General features: G+C 44.5%; 1 protein-coding gene across 2 annotated transcripts in view; it reads left to right on the plus strand.

Moving 5' to 3' along the window:
* The window catches only part of tmeff2a (transmembrane protein with EGF-like and two follistatin-like domains 2a), a 133,739-nt gene that overhangs the window by 90,493 nt on the left and 17,322 nt on the right, over positions 1–25,924 (plus strand). For both annotated transcript variants that reach the window (XM_080785745.1, XM_080785746.1), the window contains exon 5: positions 22,412–22,508. In XM_080785745.1, coding sequence (XP_080641871.1) covers positions 22,412–22,508 — 97 coding nt within the window. The remainder of the gene's footprint in view (positions 1–22,411; positions 22,509–25,924) is intronic.

The following is a 25,924-nucleotide window of genomic DNA, read 5'->3' on the forward strand; positions in this document are numbered from 1 at the left end:
AAAAAAACTCAGGAATTATTAAAATTGCCAGGGGCCTTTGTTGATGAAATGCTAATCTTGGGGCCTAACACGCACCATAATGGGTGAATGAGTTCCGTGCACGTGCATGTGTTGCGTGCATGTGTGTGAGCATGTCTGTGCGTGCGTGCATGTCTGTGCATGCGTGCATGTCTGTGCGTGCGTGTGTGTGCGTGCGTGCCTGAATGAGATGAGATTGGGGAGGGGGACGTGGGGATGGCGGCCGTGTGCTCTCGGCAGCAACAGGGAAACACAGATCCTGATGAGAGTGGAATGGAGGGGTCACCTCTAGGCTAGCACACACTCGCTGCTATCACACTGTATAATATATTATACATCACAGTGTGTGTGTATATATATATATATATATCCTGCCAATATATTGATATTGCAATATTTCACGATACTTCCTCCCGTGATATATTGTATCTTCCTCCCGGCAATATTGCAATATATCGAATGTTGTGATATTGGTTAGTAGACAGTACCCATACATTGTTGTGGACACAAGTTGTGGACAAGTTGCAGTCAGTGTTTTACTGTTTGGAGGAGGCAACATTCATGTACTTATTAGCCAGCCAGTTTGTGACACAAAAATACATATTTTATGGTTATTGTTTTAATTTTCACTTACAGATATCGTGATATATCCTCTTGCAATATATTGAATATTGACATTGAGGGCCTAATATTGCCACATATATCGTATCGTGAGTTACCCATATCATCCCACCCCTAATAGATAGGTAACACGATGAATGGATGAGTCGAAGGGGAACATGATGGATTGATGGATGGATGGATGGATGGAGGCTCTCAGAGATGGAGAGATCAGAGTAGAGGGATAGAGGGATGGGATTGGAGCTTTTTTCCTCCTCTAATGTAGGATTAGCTTTGGATTAGCCAATAGAAAAGTGCAGTCAGGTGGGTATGCAGGCGCATTGAATTCCACTGCCGGTGCGTGCGTGTGTGCGTGTGTGCGTGCGTGTGTGAGCCTGTGTGTGCTACCTCACAAAATGGCTTGTGTGTTGTGTTGTTGAGAGCATACAAATGGACCGAAATGGGTCTTCAGTAACACAAACGTCACCTTATCGTTATAAATCAGGCTGGTGATTGAGCGTATGAACAGAATGATGAGTGGGGTGTACGTACGTCTACGTCAAGCCACCTTGCACTACAGGAATGGGAGATATTCTTCCAGGCATGTCCGCAGCCGCCATTGCTTCACGGGGTCAAAACAATGCAGCTTTGGTTTTAGTTTTGTTTAGTTTCTCGTCATAGCGCAACATAATGGTGAAGTATTGTAATGCAGGTGATTGCAACAACCACCAATGAAGTGGAAAAGTGAAAAGGGGACCACCAAATATTTAATACATTATGCCAACAAATATTTTTCTACGGGGTAAAACAAATAATCACGTGACGTTGATCCCCTTCCCCTATTGGCTCATTCTAGGTGTCCTATGTCTATAGTCAGAAGAATAAGGCCAAAGACGGTGGATTTATAAAAGAAACGGCCAAATGTTTAAGAACCACTGGGCATAGAGGCAGGTACAATCCTACAGTAGCTGAGCCCCTTTTGGTCAACGTCGAGGCTCTGTAAGGACGACGGCCTCCTGTGCACCCATACTGCTCCTGTCTCATTCTTCCCGTCCTTGTGTACCACCACGTTTTGGCCATCGTCGTCTCCGGTCACAATAGGATGTTATTTTGAATCCGTCCCCTACCTTAATTGTCCCATAAAAGCTCTCTGAACATTTCAGTGCAGCGTGACTCAGACTGAGGTGTAATTTGCACGTCCGGGGGCAATTTAGTTGTTTCCTTGTTGTGGCCGCTCGATTGATGTCTTGCTTAAGTCATTTCCATTTCTCCAAGCCGTTGCCGTCTCTTTCTCTCTCTCTCTCTCTCTCTCTCTCTCTCTCTCTCTCTCTCTCTCTCTCTCTCTCTCTCTGTCTCTCTCTCTCTCTCTCTCTCTCTCTCTCTCTCTCTCTCTCTCTCTGTCTCTGTCTCTGTCTCTGTCTCTCTCTCTCTCTCTCTCTCTCTCTCTCTCTCTCACACAATAATAATACAATGGCGTCCCAGACTTGGGTAATCACAGAAGCTGTCATCTCCCTCGTCACCAAGTGAGCTATTGCAGCTCATTAGAAGTGTTTGTCTGACACCGAAGTAGACGACAAAAGACATTTGATATAGTGGCGGGTGGCTGCTGCTGCGCACTCACTGGAGATGTGTATATCGTTGCTGTCGGGCAGACGAAACCTCTTACCTCTAATTTCACGAATTAACGCCCTACACACGACCTACACAAAAGTAGCAGGTCTAAACGCGCCGCTTGTAGATCCGCTACTTTTGCTATTTTCCTCATTTGTCACAGTTTGGACATATGAGGTTTCCACCCGACAGAGACGTATGTGTGTCTGCCTCCATGTGAGCTGGCAGAGACGTATGTGTGTCTGCCTCCATGTGAGCTGGCAGAGAGGTATGTGTGTCTGCCTCCATGTGAGCTGGCAGAGACGTATGTGTGTCTGCCTCCATGTGAGCTGGCAGAGACGTATGTGTGTCTGCCTCCATGTGAGCTGGCAGAGACGTATGTGTGTCTGCCTCCATGTGAGCTGGCAGAGACGTATGTGTGTCTGCCTCCATGTGAGCTGGCAGAGACGTATGTGTGTCTGCCTCCATGTGAGCTGTCAGAGACGTATGTGTGTCTGCCTCCATGTGAGCTGTCAGAGACGTATGTGTGTCTGCCTCCATGTGAGCTGGCAGAGACGTATGTGTGTCTGCCTCCATGTGAGCTGGTGGCTTTTTTTTCTATAAGCAAGGAGGAATGAGAGGGAAAAAAATTGTAGATTTGCGCTCCGTCGTGCAATGACGTGCACCGCGAAAATAGCATGTCTACAAGCTGACAGCTGATAGCTCAGCATAAATACATTTTAGACGTGCGTGGCACGTCGTAGTCGTACAGTGTATGTATTCGTGTGTATCACAAGGACAATGCACATTAATCAACACTTCACTGTTCACATCAATGTAAATGAGCCAGAGTTAGTTATCAAAGGGCTAATTTTCATCTGTAGCCCCATGAGAGGGTTGCTAAAATTGGCGATCTGGAATGCTGCGTTGTTCACACGGGCACATACAAAGATACAGTCTACCACAGACCATTCATGTTCAATGGAAGCCAGCGACGTGAAGCTACAAAGCAAATCCAACGTTTGAAGCTGCTACAAATAAGACACAAAGCTACAAATAAGTTGAACTGGCTTCAACTTCAGATACAAAGCGACAAATGTTCTGTGAATCTTTGTATCTTTGCATCTGTCCTTGTATGAACGCAGCATAACTATCAATACAAATCAGATCTGTAGTGTCAGTACAATACAAGTACTGTATACAACATAAGTACAATTAGACAAAACAATTGTGCTATAAATGACAAAACAATCAAGCTGATAATTAGCCTTATGAAGTATGAAACGGGCTAAGGAAGGATCCAGAAAGAGAGACAACAGTGAAATAATCATTACGTGTATATTTACTAGGCAGAAAATGAGTTAAACTCCTCCGTATGACAGAAACGAGGCGAGGCATCTGTCATGCTGCTAACAGTGCATTCTGGGTAATAAGCGGCAGTGTTGTGGAAGCCACTTTGAAAGCACGGCTTTGCAAGCCACCAATTACTGCTTCCCGCTGGAAAAGACGCCAAGGTAACAGCAAAGCTGCTTTGGGGAGAAATCTAATTTGGTTTACAAAAGCCACTCTGAAAAAGTACTTCAAAACTATACTGCCAAAAAAATAGATAAAGGGGCAGTGTACGACAAAATTGAATATGAAAAAGCAAAAAAAAGAAAGAAACATGGCGCTCTGTTGAGTTGAGAGCCCACTTTATTCACAGGTCATAGACCTACATGTCGTCTATGTCGGGTGGAAACCTGAAATGTCCAAAACTGTTTAGTATTCAAATTCACAAATAGCAGATCTACAAGCTCAAAGCGTGTCGCTTTCGCAACCCGTTTTGAACTCATGGATCTTGGTGCTTTCGTGTGCCGCTATAGTGTGATCAAGTAAGGCGTTCATTTACAGAAATGCATCAAATGTTCATATAGGTTTCTGCTCGATAACAACGATCAACAAAAAAAATGACGTGAGGTCACAGTTGACTATTCCACATCACATTCCGGTCAAAATCCGTGTAGGCCTACATACCTATCATAGGTGAGACATGACCTTTGATCTAAATGTCTCAATAGAAGAGTAGGGAGACAAAATATAACTACCCCAATAAGTTATATTGCATTGACATACTCTACTAATCAGATTGTATTCATTAAAACTCATTCACTGCCAGAGTTAAGACATTGTCTAATGCTGCCCTTTGAAATCAATTTCTACTAACCTTTGGAGACCTTTACAATATTTTTCTCCACAACAATGCACCCACTGATTGTCTGAAAAGATGTACAGTAGTTGAGAAAAAAGAAGTGCCATTGCGATACTCCATTTCATTGTTATTAGCAGTTGAATGTGGCTTGTGTTCGCCAAAAAGCAACAGAAAGCACTGAAGTTTATTTATTTATAAATCCTTTAAACCGGCACGAAAGTAAATTTTTGAATGCAGTACCTTTGCCTGTAGCAAAGCATTTTGTACTGTGGTATTACTACTTTTTATTAACTCAAAAATCTAATAGTTCTCCCACCACAGGTGGGTGCATGGGAATTATGTCCAAAAATAGCAGCTGTATCACCATAAAAAGCGGCGACTACACTGTTTGTTTTTCTCCTCTACTCCATAGCCTTGTACTCCACCTCCTTCATCTCAGCATGCTATACTTCACAAGGTTGTTAAGAAACCGCCGTGTTTTCCACTTAACCCCCGACACAGTGTGACTCATCGTGCTCCACTGATCTACGCGACCCACGCAAATTACTTTTCTCTCACCCGGGACATTCGACAGTGGCGGGGTTCCGTATGTAAACATCTGACGAGTGTTTATTTACGAAGCTTGAAGACCGACGTCTCAGGAGAGGCAGAGAGGAGGCCATTCCCCTGGGCTGGCAGCAGGAGAGAGGCTGTGCGCGAGCGTGGGGCTTCTTTTTCTACTGTTTTTTAAGGTGTTATTAGCCATGCAGATATATTATACATGGTGCTTTGGGAATCTAATGTGGATAAAGTTTTGTTTACATCAGAGGGAAAAACAAATGGCTGCAGGGACAGCGGGGGGAGGGGGGGGGGGGTAAGGCATTTGAATAATTAGTGAAATTGGATTTGCACTAAACGCGCTACGTGACGAGCAAGTGGAGTTTGAGGGGATACCAAAGACTTTGTTTGGTGCTTCCGTCAGACCTGCTGCTAAGTGTCTAAGTACAGAAAAGGAAAACTGTGTGGGTCGTTCCTAAAGTATGTTCTAGTGTCGTTATAAAAATGCATGACATTCGGCGCGAGCGTGATGCCGATGCGCCGAGCGGGCCGTGTGTCGGATCGGCACTTCAACTTCATGTGGTGAAGTATATGTCACTTATGAAATGTCTCTGTCATGCAGAATCTCCATATTTTCTGACGACAGCACTTGTGTGACGACAGCTGAACAAATCATAGAGTATATGAAACCAGTAAGACGCCCTGATGGCGAGAGGAATGCACGCATCCGCCTGGATGGCGGCAGACTGTTGGGCGAGGGGGGTCAGATCAACATACTGTATGGAATGAATCATGTACTGGCCATATATGGAGTGTGTCTTGAAGTGTACATTGTTTGATGAGGTCAGATCAAGACAGAACAGGTAAACTTCATATACTGTGTGGAGATCGAAGGGTTTGAGGTTAGAGGTCAGATTACAGTAGAGTTGCTGACCAGATCTAGGTGATGATCCAGACTTCTCCATGTATGGTTATCCAGGGTTAGATGAGGTCAGTGACAGTTTCGTGATCTTCATATATGGAGATTGCCATGTATATGTTGGTGTGACGTGTCACGAGGCGTGACCATGTATGGATGCATGATGTCATGAGGCGTGACCATACTGTATATGGAGACGTGATGTTACTCAACCACTGTTACAAAACCAAAAATAACTAGTGCTTACAGGCCTGGCAAGGCTCTGAGACTCACTGTGACTTACAAGAAGAATTTCTGCTCATAATGGTGCATTATAGCACTGATTAGACTAGTTACACTAAGATATGAATTGTTATTGTTTCCATCTTCTTTCTACAGAGCAGACGATAATACATTAATAATAATAGCTTTGTTCAAATAACACTTTTCAAAAAGCCAATTGCCATGGGAGTTTTTTCTGGCAGCAACATCAAATTAAACACCGACAATAGAACAGCCACTGAAAAAGTCCGACATTAATTAAGAACAGACAGAAGCAGCATCCAGAGCAGGTATTATTCAAAAATAAATCAGTCTAGCTAGAACAATGTTTTTAGAAATTACTTTGTAAGCACCTCCGGCAACGATTCATTTTTAATTTAAAGACATCAAAGAATGATGAAAATGCAAACACAGTTTGTCTATACCTTTTTTCACATTGCACACTATTGGTAATACTTTGCAGTGGTGGAAAAAGTCTAAATACATTCACTCAAGTACCATATACTAAGTAAACTACTTTTACTTTACAAATATTGTCTTATTCACGCCATTACGATAAGCTTCTACAACCTATACTTACATCTTACTTGTATGTTCATCTGTAGTTCTTTCTACGATGTATTGCTACTTTTACTTGCTTTCTAAGAGATCTGGATCAACGCTAGTTTACACCCGTTAGTATAAATCTAGAATACGGCATACAGTACGCTTTGATCCCATGTAAGTCATGTGACAGACAAAAAAAAGATTACTGAATAATGTGGGAAGTTTGGAGAATTTCTTTAATTTCACCCCAAATATGGGTGTAAACAGCGTAGTGAATCGGATATTTTTATGAGGTTCAGAAGGGGTTGGCTTTGTCAACATTCAGATTGGTTGGTGTTGGGTATAGGGCTCAATTTTCTTTTGATCTTTCTAAATACACTGTTTTGGGATTTAGCAGTGTATTTTGGTTACCTGTCTAAATCCCTAAAACACCTCCGTTACCCATTATATTATGCATAGGTGTGGTTTGGGGCGTTACAATAATTACACCAATCACCATGCAGTCCACGTGCCATTGCCTCCCATATCCCATATCCGTTGCCTGTTATGCCCAGTTCTATGCTTCATAGCCTTACGGTCTATAGCCCATGGAAGAGTGATGTGCTGCTGCCTTGAAGTCTCACTTGTGATGCGCCCTGGGATCGGATTAAACACCATTTGCTGCGCTATGGGGTGATGAACTAAATGAGCAGCAAATTGAATCGTGCATGCCGCACAATGCCTGGCACAAATGACTTATTTGACTATACAATTATATAAACACAATGGACACAAGGAATGTGTCTGCTGATTATAGGAAAATTACAAAGAGATGCAATATGAATAGGGAGAGATGAGGCAGCCTGACTAGATTCTGTGGCTGGGCATCTCCATTGAGGCGCGCGCCGCTCTACCAAACTAATTTGGGGCTTACGGGTACTTTGAAACTCCATTATCGCTTTCCCAAATGTATGTGACCAAAATAGCAATTTAGGGAAAAGCGTGCCAGCACGCCCATGCCCACACCTCTAGGCGTAAATACTGGTGCCGGCTAAATAGATAGCGGGTGACGCTGGACCAAAATACCATTAACGGACAGAGTAAGCTCCTATACTCGTAATTTTTCGGACGGCGGGTGCATTGCGGGCCGCGTCGCGGGAAACGGCGGCGATGAAATTGGTTCCCATACAGTTTTCTGTAGGTGTTTTTGTTTCAAATGGGAGCTTATCATGTCAGACACACTGTCTTGTACATGGGCAGTCAGTGTCAGTGGCCAGGTCTGACTTTGAGTGTGAGGAAATGGCGCCGCATTCCCCTTGAGACCAGTGCTGTTATAGTATAATCTTCAAGGGAATGGAAGTGACTTCATTTGTATTCATGGATAAAGCGTGGACTAGGCTATATGAATTATATGCAGCGGTGACTCTAGAAATTGCGCTTCTGATACCTTTCATTTTTCTTTGTTAAAAGTGTGTTGGGTGCAGGCCTGCAGGGCATGGAATGCACAAGCAGTTTATATTTGGCCAGAGACCAAGACACTCTATTCTCCTCTCCTCTCCTCTCCTCTCCTCTCCTCTCCTCTCCTCTCCTCTCCTCTCCTCTCCTCTCCTCTCCTCTCCTCTCCTCTCCTCATCATTTTAACAACTTTAACCATGTTATACATTTACAGACATTTTAAGTAAAATCTTTGCTTCTGGCTCGCACGCTCGTACGCACGCACGCACGCATTCCCCCCCTCCCCTCTCCTCCACTCCCCTCCCCTCCGGTGCTCTTGTCCTTGCTCTCGACGCATGATAGCTCTCAGCTCAGGCGTGGCAGAGAGCACTCCCAAGTTGACTTCTATACACGGAGGATTAGCCAATGAGCCGTTAGTGCTCGCTAGCTTCTAGTGACCCGCGAGACCCCCTCGCCCACACCCCCCCCCCCCCCCCCCCCCACCCCCAACCCTCCATCCCGGCTGTCCAAGGTTCCCTCTCCAAAAACTCATGGGTGTGAGATTGGCCCCCGCGGACTGGCTGGCTGGCTGTGTGCAGGATTAGAGGTGGCATGGCGGTCGCCCTCCACGGGGCTGCAGGCTGGTACCTGTTTTTTTTCCCCTCGGAGGAGGGGAAGAGCCATGGGGCTGGAGGACGGTTGGTTGGTTAATTTATGTATTTGTTTGTTTGTTTATTTATTCATTTTGCGGGGGCCATAGCTTTTCACGGTGGCACAAGAAAGGTGAGACAGGAAGGTCAGAAGCGGACACCGGTGGTTTGCCGTGGTGTGCTGCTCAAGGACAATAGGGGCCAACGTGCCAGTGTTGATTTCCACACCGATTTATTTTGTTTTTTAGTCATAGGGCCCTAAAATAGTTTAACTAGTTGAACTATATTTAAATGTTTTAAAATAGTAAAAAAAAAAAAAAAAAAAAAAAAAACGCAAATACGTTTAGGGATATGGGGTGGCGCAAGATTTAGCAGATAGTCTCTTGTCTCTGAATTCCTCCCTGGAAATTGTGCCTTCCAGCTATAAGACCTACTAGAGTGTAGCTCCTTTCCTGGATGGCTGCTTCTGGCTGCTGCTGCTGAGTGTGAAAAAGCACTATTTTAGCCTCCCATCAGCCCATCTGCTCTCTAAGACAGGCCCCCACCGATAAGACACTGAAGCTGGCCCCATGCCCGAGTGCAGCTGGCCCTTTGCCCGAGCGCTGGACATATAGTATCCAAATCCCCCCTCCCAAGTAGTCAAGTCAAAGGGTAGATGCTCCTGGTCGAGTGATAGTTGCTCTGTTGGCAATCCCTACTCGAGTTAACGTACTGGAGTACATTTTCATCACTGGCCGAGCGAGGCCCTGCACACTGACCATAATAAACATGTCACCCAACCGAAAAGGGCCACATTGGTTTGCGAGAGGTTGTTTTTAATGTGTTAATGAGTGGGTCTGACCTTGAGGGTTTTAGACATTTCGGTCGGATCAGGACTTCATGTAGCAAAATGCCAGCCAGCCAAGACTGGAGTGTCCGTGCGTAGAATTTATAAGTATGTCCAGTGGGCTATTGTGTACATATAGAGGCCACATTCCAAATTCATAACACGTACACGCACACACACACACACACACACACACACACACACACACACACACACACACACACACACTCTCTCTCTATCTCTTTTCTCGGGAGTGATTGTCAGGTGTAAATGTGCCCCCAGTGCGTGACTGCTCCCTTCAGCATATGTTTATACCAGGTCCTCTGTGGCCCCTGGGCTTCTGGGCTGCATGCGGGGATGGGATATCCTCCACAGGAAGAGCACACCACCACACTGCTGAGAGAGAGAGAGAGAGAGAGAGAGAGAGAGAGAGAGAGAGACAGGGTGCAATGGCTTTTTGTGTCATTTTAGCGTTGCATCCATTCAGGCAATGGGACGTTAGTATCCGATGCTACATTCCGCGCAGAGTTTGTTTGTTTACAACAATTGTGTGACAGACGGCCAGCTCAGTATATTTGCTACTACGTGGATTATTTCTAACGTATAATGTCTTCAGATACACATTTTAGCGTGCTGATTAAGTTAAAAATGAGTAATACACTGTCTGGATGTCATCTTGAATGAGATTTAAGCAATGAGAATCAAACTGGTGAATGAAAGATTCTTTGGGAAGCGTTACCGCGTCATGACGCAACTCGTTTTATTTCAAAGGAAGTGATTAAAATTTGATTAGTTATGGACTTTTGATATAGAAATACACAGAAATGTAAATTTCCCCATTGTTTTGGCATCTAGTGTTATGTACATGTACATGTACTGTATATGCCCATATGATGACCACGGATATGCTCTGTGAAAAACATATTTTTCAATTTGGTACATCTTTAATGCTGGATAGACAGGTCAACAACCTGTCTGGCTCTCTTTGATGCATTGCTTGATTAGAGATATCACTAAGGAGAACGGAACAAGTGTGATACTTGCAATATCTTTGTGGCCAACCAGCCACGGCCCGCAGGTTGGGAATCGCTACTTGGAATATAGAGTGACTTAAGACTTTTTTTCACACAACAACCAAAAAAAAATCACTTACAAGTGCCTTTTAAGTTAACTCAGAGTGGCTGGCCCAGTAATCCGCTTCCCATACGCCCACGGGCCCGCGGCTGCACCCAGGTAGCTACAGCATCGCTGGTAACCCGCGTTGTGGGAGATTTCACGAACAAGCATCCTAACTGGGTCAAAGCCTTTCAGGATGGATTAAAAAAGGTGGAATTATGGCTTTAAAACTTCATCTTTCCCCAGCTTTGCAGAGGATTATGACTGAGCTCCCCCTCCGCTCTCTACCCCAAATCCTCACACGGCTGTACTTTCTGGCTGCTGATTGGGTTGGCCTGTGGGATGATGGATGGATGTACACAGTGAAACTCCTCGTGTTAAGAATGCCAGGATTGGAACCAGTAACTCAGTGTGATTTGCAGCTTCAGAGCCCATTTCAAGGTGACACAGACGGATAGCATAAATAGCATAGCATCTTTCCAAAACAGCCCTCGGAGGATCGCCGACTACGCGAGGTATGGTTACTTCTAACGCGACAAGCAACGGGACCGCAGGAGGATGAACACTTTGGATGAACGCCCAACCGGAAATGACATAGAAAGTTGCCCAATAGACGCTCCCAGGCTGTAGAGAGGTGCGCTCTGTTATGAAACGAGTAATGTTCCGTCTTTTGATTAATCTCCGTCCTGGGCATCTGACGTACTTAATTAATAAGGCGGAGATCTCCGTCTCAGGCTTTCTAAAGGAACCCTTCAGTTGCCGAGCAGTTGTTCCCAAACTTTTTAGTAGGTATGTTCCGATCACTTATTCTGCTCCCGATCCTATTCCGATCATTTGATTTTGAGAACTATCTACCAATACAGATTTTTCTCGATCCGATATTAATAATTTAACACGTATGCCATATCACAATATAGTACAATGTCCAAATTCACAGATAATATCCAGTCTAACATCCTGATCCGAACGTGGCCCTGATTTCCGATAACGTGATCGTATATTGGGACAACCCTACTTTTTAGCCTGTGACCCAAAAGAGAAACTTGATGTCTCCCTAGGACCCAAACTCGTGACAATAGCAGATGTGCAAGTTACTAAAATATTTGTTTTCTAATTTATAAAATGTATTTGATTTGTCTTTTATTTCTTCATGAAATGACAAATCTTTGAATTTCTTTTTAAATCATGAAATAATCTTGCGTTTTTGGGGAAGTTACACTTTTACTGCGTAGATGTATACACTGTACAAACACGCGCACACACATGCACGCACGGCACACACGCACAGCACGCATGCACACACGCACGCACACACACACACACACACACACACACACGCACGCACGCACGCGCGCTAGCACTTACAAAAGGTGAATGGGTACAGACAGGCATGTTTTCCACTCTCTAAACCCCCTGATGGGATCTCCTGTAGCGCTAACATGCCAACCCCCCACCCCCGTTCCCCTCCCATCGTTGCCCCCCGCCCCCCGTTCCCCTTTGTCTGCTAATCCGGAGACACAGACGGCTAATGACTGAAATGATTATACCCCACACAGAAACACACACACACACACACACACACACACCCTGGCCTCTCTCACATCACAGAGCGGTATCGATCGACGCCTGGACCACACACGCTCGCACACACACACACACACGCACACACACGCGCGCACACACACGCACACACACACGCACACACACACAAGAGTATGCGCACAAACATCTTATCTATCTATCTATCTATCTCACTATCTCTCTCTCTCTCTCGCTCTCTCTCTCCAATATTTCTCTCATCTTCTTCTAGAGGTGAATGACGCTGGGGTAAACACAGGACAAAACATACACACAGGTGCACGTGCTTTCATGAGAGAGAGAGAGAGAGAGAGAGAGAGAGAGAGAGATGTAGGGCATCTCCAGCAGCTATAACACAGATGATGAATGAAGCCCACACACACACACCACTGGAAAACAGAGCAGCACTGCTGTGACCTTGATTACACACACATGCACGCACGCGTATTTGCAGTGTAAAAAGCATACTATGAGTATCATGTGGATGTGTAATAAATCCATCATGTAAATCCACCCCTTTGTGTCAAAGGTCATGTCTCACCTACACACAGGATCTGGCACTGATTTGGACCTGTCAAGATCTACGTAGTTTATCCCCTTAGCAAGCAGGCATGGCTCTATTAGTTCAATGGTAAACATTTCAGTAGGAAACCAAGTTCAAATCCAAGAGGAAAGTTACATAGTTCTGATAAACACTTTTCGTGCAACTTAGACACATCATCAGTGATGTATAATGGGTTCACTGGTGATGTTTCAGTTCTCGCAACATCAGACAGGCGACCGAGCCGTTGTTGATCAGGCCCCTTTGTATCGTGGGTGATGTCTTGATGGCTCTTCTGATGTGCATAGTCTCGTCTTCAGCATAGGCCACATGACCCGGTGATGTTCTGAATGGCTGAACTGTAGGGTGGGGTGTGTGGAGGGTCTGGGCACTGTGGGGTGCTCCTGGGCCAGGCTCCGAGCTCCTGCATATCCCCAGCTATACTGGACCATGTGTGTTGCACCACCTGCTTTCCCCTTTAACATTTCATTTGGCATGGTGGATCTTCAGGACACATGCTGCCTGGTTCTTCCAGACTTTGCCTTTCACTCAGTAGGGTTTTCCATAGCTTGTTTGAGGGTGCTGTCACGTTGTGGGTCTGATCCCTGTTTGGCCACTATAGGCTCTGCATGCTCTCTCCTACTTCCCTGGTGAGTCCTTGATTGACAGTCTGGGCTTCACCCAGGTTCAGCTGTAAGCTGTTGGTGAGTCAGACTATTTAAAGGCGTAGTGAAACGGAAATGGTGGACATTTTATTTTGAAGTTTCAGACGGTTTCAAGTTGAAACACCGAAGTTTCTGAACCAATCAGAGCGTCGCATCCCTTCAGGCGATGGGACGGTAGCTATGCTACACAAGTCAGATAGTCGGCCAGCTGCAGTTTACTGATATGTGGCTTATTTCTACCCTATAATGTTTTCAGATACATATTTTAGCGTGATGATTAAGTTGAAACCGAGTAATACACTGTCTTGAATGGGAATAAAAATTGAGGATTTCTGTAATCGGTAGCAGCCGTGATGGACGGATGTGCAGATATGGGGAATTAAACGGGTGAGCTTCATTTTTATTGGCTTTTATCGATGTGTCGATAAAAGCCAATCGATAAAAGCCAAAGACACGTCATCACGCAGTACGTTTTCCTTTTCAGGAAATAATTATCCATCCATTGTTAGGTACAGTATGCCCATGATGCCCATGTGAAACACTTTTATTTTTATTTCACTAGGCCTTTAAGACTGTCAGTGTTTGCTCTCTGTGCTGGATCATCATCATGTTGTATGTTTCTGGGTCCTGTTTATTCACCCTGTGAGTTGTACCTTGTTTTATGTTTTGTTTTAAGTTAAGTAAAGTAATCGTTATACTGTCCTCCTGGGTCTCCTGACTTTACTTTGATTAGTTCTGCATTTTGGTTCCAAAACGCGTTCCGGGGTCCTGAGAGGGGCGTCCGCCCCTCAGGGGGGCTGCAGCTTTGGTTCCTGGCCCTCGCTGCCCCGATTACTGTCTTTAAGCTGCTTTAAACATGTTTGGCCCCCAATGCGGCCATCTTTAGCCTTTTGGAAGTTTATTATTTTGTCAGCTCGTAGAAGTGTGTTGCTTGTGTGCTCAATGTCGCCTTTAAAAAGTTATGTAGGGTTGTTTTGTTGGGGGGGGGGGGGGGTCTTTTACTTTGGCATTGTTTGTATACAATACATGTATCCTAATGCCTGCCAAGCACTTTGACGCTATATAATCATTCATATTAACCCATTTAGACCTGATTACGCATCTGTGTTGCCTTAGCTTTGAACCACTTTAAGTAATATTTTAAACTTTAGCTGTTGAAGAATAGAAGATCTACAAGCTCATATAGTGCGGCACCGGGTGCCACGTTACGAGCTTAGATCTGCTATTTTTTAGGTGAAAATGCGGCACAAATCTCTGAATACTCTTATATTTACTTCTGGGGGGGTCGGCAGCCAATTACAAATAATTTCGGGGGTCCTTGACATGAAATAGCTTGAGAACCACTATATAGAAAAAACTAATTCTGAAAACTGTAATGACTTTAGAAGACATTTGTAGAAACAGCCTCAGGTCTTATTGGGTTAAAGTCATTACGGTGACATCGTTGACGCTTGATATTTTATCATTCGGCTCGTTTGAACGGGCGCCCTTGGCTCTCGCCGTTATGAGAGTTTGGGGGCCGAGTTTGGGGGCCGCTTCTCCCTCAATGGACTTGGAGGTGACAAACAGCTTTGGGGTAAAAAAAAAAAAGAAATCCCCCCTGACACATATACACACACACACACACGCGCGCACACACGCGCGCGCACACCACCACACGCAAAAAAAAAAGAAGACAAGAAATTGAATCTTGGCTTCAGTCAGCCGTGTCGTTTGTCATCTTCTTCAATATCGACATCCATTATGTTTATGGATCATTTCGAAATCCCTTCGCCGCGCGCCTCCTCCTCGCCGCCATCAGATTGGCCACTCGGGGGCGGCAGCCGCGCCCGTTGATGATGTCACTTTGACGGATTGCTTTCATTTTAATTGTCAGCCGCTGTCTTCCTTCTAATGGTGGTCCCTCCCCTGACAGATTACAGATTTCTGTGTATTGGTTACAATATCTTGGCTGTCGGGCAGAGACCTCTTATGTCCATAGGTTTTTTTTCTTTTTTTTAAACATCATAAGGCGTAGGCAACCTTATGGCCAAACCTCACCAATACTTTGCAATGCAACTCCTTGCAACCAAACAGTTGTGAGTAGTTGCATGCAACCATTAACCCCAATGACAGTTGCAAGGAGTTGCATTGGTGTGACGTTTCCTAAAAACGGTTTTATTGCAAGCAGTTGCATTGGTGTGGTCCGAGCCTTAGGCATGGGTGATCACTGGTACACTGGCATCATATCTACTACTTTTGCTGCTCCTGAATTTGAATCCTGAGAAGTTACACACCGTTTTGGACATATGAGGTTTCCCCCCCGACAGAGGCCATATGATGTTACACCCAGCCGGCACCAGAGTTGGCGCATCTACCCCCCCCACCCCCCAGCAGGATATGGTACGCCGGGCCGTTTGGGATGGTGTTTATTGCTTCCTGGATCACCTTTCATGGGAATTGCGTGTCTGTTTTACTGGAAGCATGACATGACTGTTGAGACACAGATCCGTCACACCTGACAATAGCATGTGATCGTCGCTGTGGTCTGGAAACCTTTCATGTCCGAAACATTATACGTTACTACTATACGTTACTTACTATTATCTCATTCTGTATTAAAAAAAAACTCTTCTGTCCACCAAACCAAATTTACATGTCATCATGGCTTCTGATTCTGATTCTGAATAATAATTTTGTACATTCTGGAAAAGGCATACTATAAACACAGAGCAACACCTCACGATCATTATTCTGTTATTCCACCGTTATCGACATGTTGGCCCATATCCCGACATGAACAGCTTGAATGTAGTATTTTTTATTTAAAACTGTTCCAACTTGATGACCCTTTAGAAAGCTTCCCCATAAAACACTGATAGAATCTGCAGCCTTCATCATCACAGAAGGCTTTGTTTATCAACCTTCAGGTCAAACTTCGTGTCAGATCCTGTGTCTAGGTTGGACATGACCTTTGACACGATCAAAATGTCTCATTAACTCCGTGCTTCCCAAAACGTTTTAGACCCAATAGCTGATCTACAAACTCAAAACGTGTCGCTCCATGCCCTGCATTGTGGGCTTGGCTAATTGCATTACTTCTCAATTTCTCTTTTATGGAATTTCTCACATCTTTTTCAAATCTATTCTGAATCTTTGAATGTACAGTATGAAAAGAATAGGAGATATTTACTCAAGACCCATAAAAGTTGGTCCGTGAACCCAAAAGATGGGTCCTGACTCACTGTTTGGGAAACAGCTCCTCTAACACTAACAGGTGCGGTGTGGCTAATGTGGCCATCAGTGGGTGATTGACTGCGGTCCTCCTGTCACAGCGTGGCACGACCCAATCACTTAGGTCCTCTTATGACAGCATGGCACAACCCAATCAAGAGAGGACATGAGCTCTCAGTCTGAAACGAGACCTGCCGCAGAATACTGATGACATGATTGAGACGGGCGCGCACGTCCCATATCGACACAACCCCCTCCCCCCGGAACCCACATGGCACAGACTGATTCAATTAGCCATTTCAACCACGTCGTAAAAACAATACTTTCCATGAAAACCTAAAACATCTGTAGTCTGGGACTACCTTTAGTTTTAAACCTAAAACATCTGTAGGTGTCTGGGACTATACCTTTAGTTTTAAACCTAAAACATCTGTAGGTGTCTGGGACTATACCTTTAGTTTTAAACCTAAAACATCTGTAGTCTGGGACTACCTTTAGTTTTAAACCTAAAACATCTGTAGGTGTCTGGGACTATACCTTTAGTTTTAAACCTAAAACATCTGTAGGTGTCTGGGGACTATACCTTTAGTTTTAAACCTAAAACATCTGTAGGTGTCTGGGACTATACCTTTAGTTTTAAACCTAAAACATCTGTAGGTGTCTGGGACTATACCTTTAGTTTTAAACCTAAAACATCTGTAGGTGTCTGGGACTATAGCTTTAGTTTTAAACCTAAAACATCTGTAGTCTGGGACTATACCTTTAGTTTTAAACCTAAAACATCTGTAGGTGTCTGGGACTATACCTTTAGTTTTAAACCTAAAACATCTGTAGGTGTCTGGGACTATACCTTTAGTTTTAAACCTAAAACATCTGTAGGTGTCTGGGACTATACCTTTAGTTTTAAACCTAAAACATCTGTAGTCTGGGACTATACCTTTAGTTTTAAACCTAAAACATCTGTAGTCTGGGACTATACCTTTAGTTTTAAACCTAAAACATCTGTAGGTGTCTGGGACTAAACCTTTCGTTTTAAACCTAAAACATCTGTAGGTGTCTGAGGAGTGGGACTATACCTTTAGTTTTAAACCTAAAACATCTGTAGGTGTCTGGGACTATACCTTTAGTTTTAAACCTAAAACATCTGTAGTCTGGGACTATACCTTTAGTTTTAAACCTAAAACATCTGTAGTCTGGGACTATACCTTTAGTTTTGAACCTAAAACATCTGTAGGTGTCTGGGACTATACCTTTAGTTTTAAACCTAAAACATCTGTAGGTGTCTGAGGAGTGGGACTATACCTTTAGTTTTAAACCTAAAACATCTGTAGTCTGGGACTATACCTTTAGTTTTAAAACCTAAAACATCTGCAGGTTGTCTGGGACTATACCTTTAGTTTTTGGTTATGTTGTTGCAATTGGACGGACTCTACCTCTGCCGGAGGAGAGTTTTGCTGGACCTCAGCTCGGAGCAAATAGAGGGTGAGGTTACACACAGGGCTACTTTTACTTAAAGATTGAGTGCCGTAATTTTTATCCCCTCTAACACATGATCATCATGGGTACTATGATTATACTATAGAATATTATTTTTCAAAAATGTGTACGGAAAGTGTTTTTATGTTTTAACCAGTTCATTAAGTAGGCCTATTCACCTTAGCACCACCCACCTGAACTGAAGCCTCGCTCACATCTGTTGTTGTAATGGGGAGAGGGCAGAGGAGGGGATGCTGCCAATAAAGTGGTGGTATTTTCGATTGGGCCTTTTGACTCAAAGGCTTTCAGCTTTGAGTCAGAAACCAAATATACACAGGGAAGAAATATTTAAATATTATAACCACACCTGGTGGTGTATCAGAGTAATGTTAACTCCATAGACAGAAAAAGTACAAAAATCACAGCACTCCATCTTTAAGTACGTATACTATGTTCTTCCAGCACTGGGAAAGCATAACAACTCTGCAGTGTTTGCCATGGCAGTCGTTGGGAAATGAAAGAAAAAATGAAACAAAGCTCTAAAAACTCTGTTGTGAGCGGAGAAACACAACCCCAAATAATTGAACTGTCAGTCGTGCTCCATTGATCCCACATCTAGGACCCTTTCCCCACCACCACACTTTTCACTGCTTCCTGGTCGTACGTCGCCACTCTCGGCAGCCTATACGATCGTGTACTGTTTGCTGTTTGAGTGTTGTTTTCACTGTATTGAGATTTGACACTTAAGCCCTCTAGTCTTAGATAAAAGAAACAGATTTGAGTCACAGCTGTAGGCTACTCTGTTCGCTCCTTCTTCTGTCTACATCAAATCTCTTCATCCGACAATAGCAGATATCTCACACGCTCAAAATACGTTACGACATGGCGCGTTTTGAATAGGCAAGAGTGAATGGATTATTTTCAGATGTTCTCAAAACAAGTCAAAACGACATCATGGACGTGCATTTATTATTGTTGTTAGTATAGTTTACTGAAATAATATCACCCTCTTTCTACTAGTCTCATCCCAGTGTTTTCCTCTGTGACTGTGGCCAATATTGCATTATAACAGACCTCCATAACTCTGAGAGTATACAGTACACATGGAACCAAACGGACCCATATGGGTCCATTTGTTTCCATGTGTACACGGTCAGAGTACCTGCAAGCAAGCATCCCTTTGCTTCCTAACTCCCCGAACCAACGGCTCTACAAAATAAAATAAAACGTGCTAATATATAAGCATATAAGCATGACTGCACGAACACGAGGTGCGAACGATTCGACCGCCAAGTTGTCTCGGAGGAGAGAGAACATGCGGCGCTTCACACCTTGTTGCGTTTGAAGGGGTGCGACCCCACCCACCAACCACTGCCACTCTCCTTAATCTACAGGGAAGCGTGTCCATGAATACTGAGTGTGTACAGTGTTAACGCCTGACTGGGTGCCGTCAGCCCGCCGGAGCCATGCAGGCCAGACGGGCGATGAAGGTGCTGCTCGCCGCTTCACTGCCGAGGCGTGGCTGTGGTCCAAGAACACACCGCTTCACTGCCGCGGCGTGGCTGTGGTCCAAGAACACACCGCTTCACTGCCGCGGCGTGGCGGTGGTCCAAGAACACACCGCTTCACTGCCGAGGCGTGGCGGTGGTCCAAGAACACACCGCTTCACTGCCGAGGCGTGGCGGTGGTCCAAGAACACCGCTTCACTGCCGAGGCGTGGCGATGGTCCAAGAACACACCGCTTCACTGCCGAGGCGTGGCGGTGGTCCAAGAACACACCGCTTCACTGCCGAGGCGTGGCGGTGGTCCAAGAACGCCTGCGGCCAGAACAGTGCAAAGTGACTGAATACGTTCTACGTGTTGTACTTCCACACATTGTCGTTACTTAAGGATTTGTCTAATGTAATCTTGGGCGCTACACTCCCTCTGCCACCCTGTGGAGAACAACCGACTGACCTCATGCTTCCTTCAGTCCAAGCCACTTCACCAATTTTGATAGATGATAATGATATGATTGAGCCCCCCATGATATATAATATTACAAAAGAGTACCTGTTGCCATATTGCAATATCTTTTATGGAATATTTTACATTGGGTAAAATATACCTGTGTTTAGTGATGGTGTGACAAAATGTATGCTTAGTGTTCTAGGGTTTATAAAAATGTACACTAGCCACTAAAGCCTTAGTTTCATCTCGGGTGGAAACCTCATTATGTCGAAAGCTAGTAGTATTAGTAAGCAGGGTGTTAATTTACAATATGAAAACTAGTAGTATATGAAAATACAAGCACCAATATCTTAAAGCTCACAATGCATCACAATGTGAGATATTGTGAGCTTTGAACGGGGTCTCTGACTTAAATACTGGGTTGAGTACCATAAGTGCATACAGGATTATGGAAAAGGTCTCCTCAGTAAAGTACCGTTGGGTTCGGGGACGTGAGGGGGGTACGGACACATGTGGCTAGTCAGAACTCAAGCCCACGAGTACCATACCATACCATACCATACCATCTTTATTTATATAGCACATTTAAATAACAACAAAGTTGTACCAAAGTGCTTTACAATAGAATAATACAAATCACAACTTCATTTAAAAACAAACAACATACAGTTGAGTACACAGTGTCACTTTCAACATCAAAAACAGCTCATACTATGCTTGGAAATGCCAAAGAATAAAGATACGTCCTGAGGCGTAATTTAAACACCTGAAGAGTGGGGGCTTATCTTATGTGCAGAGGCAGCTCATTCCAGAGCTTGGGAGCTGCCACTGCAAAAGCCCGGTTCCCTCTGAATAAATCGAGGCTGAACCTGCCTGGTGGGACACACACACAGCAGTTAGCTAGAAAATAAAAGAAGAATACAGTACAGTACAGTTAACAACTTTGACCTAAAAAGACAAAGAAACGTAAAACACAAGCAAAAATAAATGGAGCAAAAAAAGCTCACTTGAGCCACCGGGAAATTAGCGCGGAATCAGGTTAATCCTCTTCACAAGGACTCTGGCTCCACCGCTCATTCGCCCGTCGCGAGGGAACCGTCCAAATAACAAAAGAAAAGTTGCAAGAGAGGGCAGAAAAAGTAGGAAGGCGGCATGCGTGCACACAGGGGAGCAACAAGCAGTAAGGATACAACAATACTGTGTTACGTAAGTCAAGAGCACGAGTTCAACATTGTATTGCTATTCTTTTGAATAGCCAAAGCATATACATTTGGGCTTAATTTGGTTAAATATGTTTCATAGTAATAATAATCTAAATGTACAAAGTAACGTTTGTCTCTGAGATATAGTTCGAGCAGTAAATACTCAAATAAAGCAAGACCACCTAAAAAATTTACCTACAGTAACAATACTTATTAGTAATATACTTACCGCTGTCTGCCACTGGCAAGTAGAAGCGCAGCACGTGTGTGTGTGTGTGTGTGTGTGTGTGTGTGTGTGTGTGTGTGTGTGTGTGTGTGTGTGTGTGTGTGTGTGTGTGTGTGTGTGTGTGTGTGTGTGTGTGTGTGTGTGTGTGTGTGTGTGTGTGTGTGTGTGTGTGTGTGTGTGTGTGTGTGTGTGTGTGAGCCTAAAGACGCGATGCGGGGGGAAGTGAGGTAGACTTCCACCTCCTCTTCCTCCTCTCTACTTCCCAGGTTGTTTGTCCTCGTGGGTCCTCCGCTCTCTCTCATTCTCTCTCTCTCCACTGCCGGGTTAAAAATAGAGGCGCTCCAAACAGAGAAGGGGAGGGGCTGCTGAGGGGGACGGCAGGGGAGAGAAGATTCATCACAAAGAGAAAGAGAGAGGGGGGGGATTGAGATCAGAGTGATTGTATTTACCACCACCACCATCCCACACATAAGCACACAATTGTATCACTGTACTTGTGAGTGTAACAACAGGAGGAGTGGTCCAAAATATTGGTCCAAAATGTAACAATAAAATATAGCTGCAAGCAGCGATAAGACAGGACCAAGCAATAAGCCCTTTTATGATGCTCAACAGTGCCACTGTAGGTCACCCAGCGGTATTGCAGTGGTTCACAGACAGACAGACAGACAGACATGTGTTGGATCTGACCCTCTGGTGTGAGTGACTATTGTCATGTGTTGGATCAGATCACAATTCCAGGGGTTGTGTGACGCTGTAGTATGATAAAGTAGGGGGATACTTTACCAAAAAAATAGGTTTCTGCCCGACAGCAACGTTATTCAAAGGTATATACATAGATGGCTGACGTTATGAATCTCTCTCTCTCTCTCTCTCTCTCTCTCTCTCTCTCTCAGGAGGGGAGGGGTCGGCGGAGGCGGGGCAGAAGGAGACATCCACTTGCGACATTTGCCAGTTTGGGGCCGAGTGTGACGTGGATGCAGAGGATGTGTGGTGAGTCTATGCACACACACACACGGACGAACAAACGTAAACCTGACATGTTTCTTTAATCCATTTAGACCAGCTTCCGCGGCCACGTTACTTTATATCTGAAGCCGAGAATGCGTGCACTCTTTGTAGTTTTGAGACTTTTTCCGGACTCAATTCTGTGAAAGTTTCTCAGAAAGACCTCAGCTTTTAGGGTGTCTTTATAAAACTGCCTTTGGTTGTAGAAGGCCTTTTTCAAAATCGGCCTCAGGTCTAAATGCAGGCCTACAAGCTCGTAACACGTTGTGAATGATGCAACACGTCGGGAGCTTGTAGGTTAGCTATTTCCGCCCACTCTTGTGCCACGGTCTTGTACGACTAAGCAGTAGGCCACCGATTTACCGAAAAAGAATAAAGTCTGAAATATGGACATACGAGGATTCTTGCCTGACAGCACGCGATAATTCCGTTTCTGTATTTCTTAATACTTTGCATAGAATTGAAATCGCGAACACACACGCACACACACACGCACGCACGTGTGTGCACGCACAGCGATCAGAGGGTTTGTGCATGGTTGACCATTTCGTTTAACCTCAATTACCAGTGCGCGGCGTACAGAGAAAGAGGGGCTTTAGCCTATTCTGGAAATCCAATTACAATCCTTACAGGACTCTGACGGTGTCAGACCACGAGCCACACACTCCGCGGAAACTAGTTCAGTCGAGAAATGCTCCCTTTGTACAATTAACCGTTTTGTTGCGATAAGAAGACGCTGCGCTATACGCAGGCTGGTTCCCATCCTGTGGCTCGGAGCCCCGGCCGCACTGGTGGCCCGTGGGCATATTGCAAGGGTGTCTGCCCATTCCGTTAGTCCCAACATGCATTAAGGTTGGCGAACATACATTAAGGTTGGCGAACATGCATTAAGGTTGGCGAACATACACTAAGGTTGGCGAACATGCATTAAGGTTGGCGAACATGCATTAAGGTTGGCGAACATACACTAAGGTTGGCGAACATGCATTACGGTTGGCAAACATGAGCTGCTGATTGGCAAACATGCGCTGCCGGTTGGCGAACCGAGCTGCTCTGTGCTTGCGGTTATGTTTAGGATTAGGGTTAGAGATAGGGTTAGTAATTTGGGAACAATGGGAGGTCGGGGTATAAGCAAGTCCAGGCTGCCGCCAGAAGTTAGTTGGAACTGATCGATATCACTTCATTTAAACCACCTACTGTAGATCCTCTGGACTTAGTTAAGCAGACCTGAGTTGCACTGTACGTAGTGAGTTATTTTTCAATCTACACCAAATCTCTCGCCAGAATATAGCCGATCTACAAGCTCACAATGTGTCATGTTGTGAGCTAGATCGGCTATTTTTGTGAAGTTCCTCAGCAAGAATAGGGATTGGGTGGTTCAAAACGCGTGATTTATTTCTACGTCTGAGCATAGACATGGTAACGCCCCGCCTGCCTCTGATTGGCCTACCGACACTGCCCGTCTTGCCTGTCCTCCAAGATTACTTATTTTTTTCTAGAAGAGGCAAACCAATATTGTTTGTACCGTTTTGTACCGCTTTGGTTGAATAATTGAGTGAACAACTGTCTGTGTGTCTGTGTGTTATAAATTAAAGTGTTAGTGTTGATCACCGTGTATTAATCTAATCATAGTAAACTAATACTAAAAAGATAAACATAAAGGGAAAAGATACCTTTTTTATACAAATAAACAGGCCAACAGCATAAACAATATTAGTTTGCCTCTTCTACAAAAATAAAAGTTACTGTCGCACGTGCCAAGCTGTCCTTCTCTTGTATTATATCGTACTTGTATTATTTATTTATTTCCCACCACGGAGTAACCTCGTAGCCTCGGTCCCATCCCATGCTTACTTATCTGCAAAAAGAAAACCTCGCGGCAGACTATCCAGCATGTAACCTCGCCTCACCAGGCTTTCCACCACCTCGGAGGAAAGCCTGGTCTCTGTTTCAAAAGTCTGTATGATCCGGTCGGGAGCTCTTCTACAAAAATTTAAGTTACAAGTTACTGCCGCGTGTTGCCATTCTCTTGTACTCTTATTTCCCACCACGGAGTACCCTTGCATCTCGGAGGACAGGCAAGACGGGCAGTGTCGGTAGACCAATCAGAGGCAGGCGGGGCGTTACCATGTCTATGCTCGGACGTAGAAAGAAATCACGTGTTCAAAACACACTTGCCCCCACTGTTTCTGCTGATTGCTCCCCCCCCTTCCCCCTAGCGTTTCTTATATCATTGAATTTGTTTTACTGTGGTTAAGGTTAGGAATACGTTTTGGTTTAGGCATATTTTTACTGAGGTTAAGGTTAGAGTTCAGGGTTTGGCACAGTGTTTCTGAGGTTATACATTTAGGAATGAGGTTAGGTTTATGCATAGTTTTACATAGTTTACTACCTGATGGCAACCGTTCCGAGGGCGGTAGATTTGACCTGAGACAGTAATTTTCCAGATTAGCGACAGACAGACAGACAGACAGACAGACAGCGAACACGCTTCACAATGGCTCTGCCACGTGTGGAGCCACAGTGTAAAAAAAAAAGAGCAACAACAAAAAGAAACCGTAAAGAAGAGCCCAAGGACAGGTTGAAAGGCATTGGAGCAGGTAATTGTTAATCAAGGCGACAAGGGCTTCCATTCCTACGATGGATGGGTGATTGCAATCAAGGAGGTTAGACCGTAATCACGTCAAGGAGCAGCATCAGAGCAGCGAGCACCTTCACCTAGCCCTGCGCCTGTAGAAGCTCTGAACGCACGCACACACACACACACACACACACACACACACACACACACACACACACACACACACACACACACACACACATACACATAGTCTTGCTGTCTTTGGCCCCTGGAATGACCTGCAGTTCAGAGTAAAATTATTGGCATTGAAAGTTCTTTTGAGAAGTTTCAAAAGGATCATGTTAAATGTACAGTCCAACACCTGCACATGTTCGGATGTACTAGCCTTTGCATAGGCCCATATTGTATTTATTTTTTCCTGTTTATAATGTACATTGTGTATTTGCTCTGTGCACAATTTCTTGCGCTCGTCACTCACAAGACAACCGTCCCCCTCAATGACACTTCACGCAACCAGTGGTGTACAGTAACTAAATACATTATATAACTTAAGTACTGTACCTACGGGTCCATTTGGTTCCATTTGTACACTCTCCGGATTATGTGGGTTCTTCAAATTAAAAGGTTTGAGAACCACTGTAGACTAAATGGAGCAGAGCCTTAGTTAGTATGTGCAGGCTGTTGGTCGGACATACTGTTTGTCCAACAACGACAACCTACCTCAAACCCTAACCTAACCATAACCGCAAGCACGGGGCAGCACATGTTCGCCAACCTTAACGCATGTTCGCTAACCTAAATCCGGTCGCCAACCTTAACG

Source organism: Protomyctophum bolini, assembly GCF_963924005.1.
Source record: "Protomyctophum bolini genome assembly, chromosome: 16".
Taxonomy (NCBI): Eukaryota; Metazoa; Chordata; class Actinopteri; order Myctophiformes; family Myctophidae; genus Protomyctophum; species Protomyctophum bolini.